The sequence below is a fragment of the Glycine max genome, chromosome 3, assembly GCF_000004515.6.
Source record: "Glycine max cultivar Williams 82 chromosome 3, Glycine_max_v4.0, whole genome shotgun sequence".
NCBI classification, from domain to species: domain Eukaryota; kingdom Viridiplantae; phylum Streptophyta; class Magnoliopsida; order Fabales; family Fabaceae; genus Glycine; species Glycine max.
This window is the reverse complement of record NC_016090.4, coordinates 38,128,144-38,134,854: the sequence shown is the minus strand read 5'-3', so window position 1 is coordinate 38,134,854 and position 6,711 is coordinate 38,128,144. Positions and strand designations below refer to the sequence as shown.

The following is a 6,711-nucleotide window of genomic DNA, read 5'->3' as shown; positions in this document are numbered from 1 at the left end:
GAATTTCGGACTTGAACCTCCTTTTATGTATAATTCATTAAACATGTTATATTAGTGTTAAGATATATACCGATCTTGTTGTGTCCAGAATAATTATCTTTTTTTATGTAACTTAAAATGCTTGTCCTGTGATGTCTCCATGTGTTGTACCTTAACGCATATCAAACTGACCCTTAGTTAGTAGGGAGATTCTTGGAGATGAAGGGACAAGTATACGACTTTGAAAAACATATTATACTCGAAGAAATGGAACGAGCTCATCAAAATAAAAAAAGAAATTTCTTCACCTGATAAAATTTGTCACGCTAGATTCTCTTACGTACCATTTGATTTTATTGCATTCTCAGTAATAGAAACAAGATCATTGCCGATTTGGCACCTAGCTATCCCAACGGGACTAAAAGGGAAAATAACATTATGAATGGCGATGCTTGTTCTAAACATTTTTCCAGATTTACATGACTTTTTGAAAGAGCACTTTCTCAATATGAGAGTTTATGGTCTCTGGGTCACAATATGAGCCATAGTAAAAGCCCTTGGCCACTGTGAGGAATGAATTCTTCACATTGGTGTGCACGCCATCTGAGGAATTTTGGAGCACCAATTGCACAAGTTCTTGCATATCTGATTCTATTTGAGGAGTAGTGATGCTGGTTCTACTCAGGTTGTCGTTGCCACTATCATGTGCCTAACAATAATTACAAAAATATTTTTAAAAAAAATCAGGATCTGGAACTTATCTAGGCATCACATATTAGAAAGTGTTTTTGTTATAGAGATAGTATTCGTTTTATCTCTTAAGTCAACGTTGTTAAATTAATTAAGTCAATACTGACTTGAGAAACTGTCAAGAGAGTTACACTAACTTAACTTTTCCTATTTATCTCAAATCAAAGTACTCATACAACTGTGGCCCTATGAGTACTAAGCCTTAATAGCTAAAATATATCGACACCTACCCTTATTCCAGATTTATTGGATCAGAAGTAAATAATGAAATTAAGCGAACTAGCCTCCATACGCATCTACCTATACGGCCTCCACATGGCACTTAAAGAACCTAACGACTTTTTCCACCAATAATGTCTTTATATGCAAGGAGATCTTGCAAATACACGAAACTTTTCTTATTCTCACTCTCTAAGCCCACATGCTCACTAGCTTCACCGTCAGAATTTATGCACGTGCCGTTATCGGAGTCATTCACCATGGACCACCACGAACCACCATACGAGTCGCTATAGAATCTTTCTCCTCATGAACACCGCACATCTTAGTTAAATATATAAAAATGACTTGCAACTTTTTTATAACTATGTAAACTTTATAAAATAAACCTTTAATCAATACCACATTCTAGTCTCTATAATTGACCTTGTTGCGTTGATAATTACGGAGCTCGTGACAGACTCTGTTAGTGACCTCCAGCAACCTCTGGTACTGTGGATTGAGATATAGTTCTCCTGACCAATAGCCAGCAATTACATTTATGATTTGCACAATCAGCTCAGCTTCTCTTCCAAAGCAGGTTCCTTCATTTTTCCAACTTGATAGCCAACCATGCCACTGAACATTTAAGAAAAAGATTTATTATTTTTTGTTCTTAAACTTTTTTAGATTTCTATTTTTAGTCCTAGTCTAAATTTTGACCAATCATAATTCTTAAACTTTTTCTCAATCACCCTTTTAGTCGTTGCTTTCAAGTAATAACATTAGTCGATAACTCGTCTAATAATAACATTGACAATTCAATAATTTTTTAGTCATCAACGAGTTTAACAATACAATCAAATGTAATTTTTTTATAAATTTGTTTTTGACATTAGGATTAAAAAAAAAATAACAAAATCATAAAATATTTTTTTTATTTTATTAGAGAGACTCAACCTAAATTTTTTTTATTAAGAATCTAAAACAAAATTTGTTAATTTATGAAAGAAAAAAATATATTTAAGCATTTTTCATATTTGGTATAATGAAACTGTTTTGAATGTGTTTGTTAGAAGTGCGGGCATAGAAATTTATAAAGCTCATAAGGGTTTCCACTCACTGCTTGATTCAAATAATGAGAAAATTCCTGACCATGACACCGAAACATTTCGAACCCAAGGTAATCAAGGTTTCTCAGCAAAATCTCCAAGAGTTCCTTCTCTCTCTTGTTCAACTGCCTGCAACAAACATTCAACAGGATTTTGTTGCATCACACGTACCGTTATATTATTTTACCATGTATATACTAATATTTCTAACAAGATACAAAAAATTTTTTGCGCAACTTTAAGGAACTCGAAATTAATTAGGCATGCAAAATAAATGTGTGACAGGACAAACAATGAATATGGCATGTTTACTTGTTTGAGTGGTCTGGTCCGTTAATGCTGTTGTTGAACAAATCTACAAAAGCACTCTTAGTTTCTTCATCCTTTATGAAGGATCTCAGTGTCTCGAGCAATGCTGCGGTTTTAGCCCATGCAAGTCGCTCTGGAGATCTCTCAGGCTCAAATATGCTGGCTGCTGCTATAAAGTAAGCAGATAGGAGACTTTCTTTGCTCAACCCAAACTCCTCTAGTCCTGCTTCAGAGTACCACCTAAAATACATGCCATTGCAAATTAATTGACTTTTTCTTTTGTCAAATTAGTAGCATATACTTATGGAGTGTTTTCTGGGGGGTTACACTCACCTTTGAATTTTTTCCCATTCCGCACAATGCACTGCTTGACAGTTGTTGTAATCCAATTTTGCAAGCTCGAGATAAACATCATTGTTCACGTAAGGCATCCTGTTAAAGAAGAATAATGATTTAATCTATCTAAAGAAGGGAAGGATGATTGGATATGGAAAGAAGACAGCTCAAAAATTTTCATGGTGAAATTTGCTTACCAACTTCTGCAAGAACAAATTGATCTAAGAGTTAGAAAAGAAAGTAGCTGTGATATTTATAAAAAAAAAAAAAAAAAGCCTTAAAAAGGAATTTAATTCCTATAACTTTTCTTTTTTACTTTGGTATCTGTAAGTTTTCATGTTTCATTTTTATTCCTTATAAATTTGTATTTTATGAGTTAAAATTGAAAAAAAAAACTCATTTATATAAACTAAAAATGAAGCAAAAAATATATAACCATTTTTTTATAAATAAGAGATATAAAGAAAAGGAATGAAAAATAATGTAATAGAGAGATAATAAAAAAGAATATTGTATAAAATTGTTTTATATATATGATACTTCACTAAAGATATAGGAGTGGTTTTATGTTAACATTAATTTAATGTATGATTATATTTGTTGAAAGTGATAGTATGACTGTGTTTGACAATTGACGAATGAGTACCTAAAGGAAATACTTTTCTCTGTAATCATTTGACCATGGTAATTTGACCGCTATGTGACAAACCTGATAGTTATATTTTATTTTATCAATATTTCATATTATATTTGATTTTATTAGTATTGTGGGATTAAAAGATTGGTACCTGTAAAGGGTCTTGCCAATCCAAACGTCACTGCTACCACCATATTGTTCAAGGTAAAATCTTGTCTCCAGTCTGGGTAAGCTGGCATACCATGGCACATCCAATGCATAACTCACCTGGAGAGTAGTTTAACAATGTTATAGTATGAGCTAAAGTAAAAATGCTAACCGGAGAGAAAATAAAATAAATAGGTCTAACCTCATAAAATTATCGATTTTTTCCTATATATATCCTACATGCACATAAAGTACGTAGCTAGTTTGTATTTAATTTGTTTTAAAATAATTATAGATAAGTTGTAATGGTATTGGAACGAACCTCGCCAGGTAAATCTTTGGTTATGATCCATTTATCTAGGAGCCCGTTTGCTGCACGTTTCTCAGTTAAAAATTTGGCAGAGAAGTTCTTGGCATCCTCAAGAATCTTCTCTCCTTGAAATAGCACTTGAGATGCTCGATAAAGATTAAACATTCCTGTCACAGCTTGGTTTGACTGCCCAGAAAAGCAGAAGAATTCGCCATTTTTCTTAAATTGCTCAAACACACCTACCAAATTCGTCAGTATTTGTGAAAATTATATATTCTCTCTCTCTCTAAGCAATATAAAAGATTAAAGGAACTGAGACATAATAGAAATAACTTACTGGGCGAAACTTGATGCCCATGCAACCTTAGTAGTCTAAATCCCATTGCTGTGTCATCTATATCTTGAACCTCCGAATTCCTTGCCCAGCAAATACCCTTCTCAGTCCAATATCTGAAAATTTTGATGTTATATTTGTACGGTGATTAATTACCCAGAAGGCAGTGCCAGTCTTTTTTTATCTCACGTTTATACTTTTTTTTTTGTTAAAATAATAAAAAGTATTTAATTAGAATATAATATTCAATATATTAAAATTTTAAAAATACTACTTATCTTTAAATATTTGATAAGTATATACCAGCACTCAATAACATCTCAGGTACCTTGAAACATAAGCCACATAATCTTTGATCTCTGACTGAAAATATCTTGAAATTCCAAGACGATCAAGTCTATCGAAAACCCATATGCGTTCAAACAAATCCACTGGGTAAACATTTGGAACTGGACAAATAAATAAATAATATGTCACAGAAATATTAGATTCAAATTAGTTAACTTTCTCTTCTTTAAGGTTATAATAAATTATTAAGATTTAAGCACAAGAAAAAAATTCAATTCAAAAGACTAGTCGATTAGGTGAGAGAATCTTAAATCTTAAATATTACATTAAATAATTTATTTTATTCAATAGATGACTCTTAACATAAATCATTTATTTGTCTCAAATGTTAATTGAGTTAGTTTTAAGTCACCAATTCAATTGAAAATATAATTGGATTTAAAAGAGAAATTAACTGTAAATTGAACAAAATGAAACTTTTCTTTTATTAGAATATTCATTTCATAATTTTGACTGACAAAATTTATAAATAGTAATAAAATAAGCATATTAATCAAGAAAATTTCACCTCCCCCATTGAACCTCTGGACCGTCTTTTCAAGGTATTTGTGAGCATTTCCATCCTTAGTTTGCATGAGAGCATAAGCTGTAGAGGATGGAGAGAACAAGAACGATCCGTCTTGGGACTGCAACTTTAGAAGCTGCTTCCAATCTAAGTTTGGCATTCCCTCCAAACTATGGAGCAGTGTTGTAGGCACCTTGTGCAGAACTTCTCTTGGTATTCTACTCGCACGCGACACATGAAAGAAAAATTATTAGAGTTAAGTAAATATTGGAAGAGTGATTCTTCGTCCTCATCTTTCATTTTATTTTAATATAAAAGTCAAAAATTAGTTATTTGTTAGAACTGTTGGATTAAAAAGAATGAAAGATGAGAAAAGAGAATAACTCTTCTATGAAATGAATATTCTAATAGCAAAATGAATTATGTCTTATATTACTATATCTTCAACTAAAAAGTAGTTAAAAATGCCTAAGTAAACATCAATATTGTATCCAAGGTTAGTTTCAAAAGAATTTATACATACTTCTTAAGCTTGAGGTCCCTCATTGCAAAGATGTTTTTCAAGATACGAGACTCATCTGGCACTTCAATATTCAAACTTCTTGCAAGATCGAGAAGAGAGGGGAAAGCAACTTCAAACCCGATAGGCATATGCTCTGCATTTTCATCCTGAAGCTTGTACAAATTCTCCTTAAAAAATGTCATTCCTGTTACATATGAATGCATATATACACAATAGAAACATTAAATTAACATAAAAGTGCTGATAAAAAAATAACAAAAGTTATAATACTTTACTATTTCTCGGTCCTCTTCTTTTACTATGGAATAGAGGTGTGAAAGTATTGTAGAAAAGAAATGATTAAGAGTATGAAAATATCTGGGTTAAAAAAAAAGAGTATGACAATATCAAAGTCGGCAAGGAATTCTTAGACAGCAATAATGAAATTCTTGAATGTAAAATTACCCTTCTCGCACTTTTCAGGGTGCATGTTCCATGATCTTAATGCAATAACACAAGCTAACGTGTTAAGCATACGATCATGGGCTAAGAATATTTCAGAGTCTCCCCAGGAGCCATCAGGTAGCTGATTATTTGCAATCCATTCAAGACAGGACGGGAATTGAGGTGAATTTCCACCCAGATCAACATTTTTCACTAGGGCAACCCATGCCGTGTCATAAGCTGATATTGATATTTCTCCATCTTCTTTGGAATACAACATCAATTTGATCACATTTATTTTTTTCCGTATCTGGTTTGTAACCAAAACCTTCCAAATTACGGTTACAAATCAAATATCAGATGCCAAGATGCTTAATTATGTGATAGTTATCTAACTAAAAATCAAATGAGAAACATGTACCTGGTTAACAGCTCCCTCGTCTATAATATCATCCTTCAAAATATTATCCTGAGGCACCTCAGCAACACATGCTGCTAAATAGAGTAACTTTATTAATTTTAATGCTATATAGAAAATGATAATTACTAAGTGACCTTTCTTAAATTAAATGATAATACTAATAATATATGCATACGGATCTCCTATAATAAACTGAAATTAGCATAACCTTGAGACCGAGAGCATATTGGCTGAAATCCACAAATCTTGAGATGTTTGCTTTCTGTGAATCGGAGGGGACAAAGACCTATTTGAAATTTGAAGTGACATTCTATCAGTATTATTTGAATTTAAGGGGTGTTTGAAAATGCCGGTAATATCTATTTTCTATAGGACTTTA

At 32.1% G+C, this 6,711-nt stretch overlaps 1 protein-coding gene across 1 annotated transcript; it reads right to left on the bottom strand.

Annotated features, from left to right (window-relative positions):
- Positions 1–340: 340 nt before the first annotated feature.
- TPS1 (terpene synthase 1) lies at positions 341–6,228 on the bottom strand. The gene is made up of 12 exons (XM_026128053.2): positions 5,933–6,228; positions 5,489–5,672; positions 4,969–5,183; positions 4,441–4,561; positions 4,116–4,228; positions 3,791–4,017; positions 3,473–3,588; positions 2,682–2,780; positions 2,352–2,588; positions 2,051–2,168; positions 1,375–1,566; positions 341–688 (listed from the first exon to the last, which is right to left on the bottom strand). Exons 1-12 carry the CDS (start codon positions 6,189–6,191, stop codon positions 455–457), a joined length of 2,115 nt encoding a protein of 704 aa, XP_025983838.1. The 5' UTR covers positions 6,192–6,228; the 3' UTR covers positions 341–454.
- Positions 6,229–6,711: the final 483 nt, after the last annotated feature.

Bases quoted from the DNA above. Each gene is read 5' to 3' on its own strand.
- TPS1 (XM_026128053.2), bottom strand. From the start codon at position 6,191: ATGTTGTATTCCAAAGAAGATGGAGAAATATCAATATCAGCTTATGAC. The intron at 4,229-4,440 runs GTACCTGAGATG...CAAAATTTTCAG, and splicing joins TATGTGGCTTATGTTTCAAG to ATATTGGACTGAGAAGGGTA. The intron at 2,781-3,472 runs GTACCAATCTTT...CTTCTTTAACAG, and splicing joins ATTGGCAAGACCCTTTACAG to GATGCCTTACGTGAACAATG.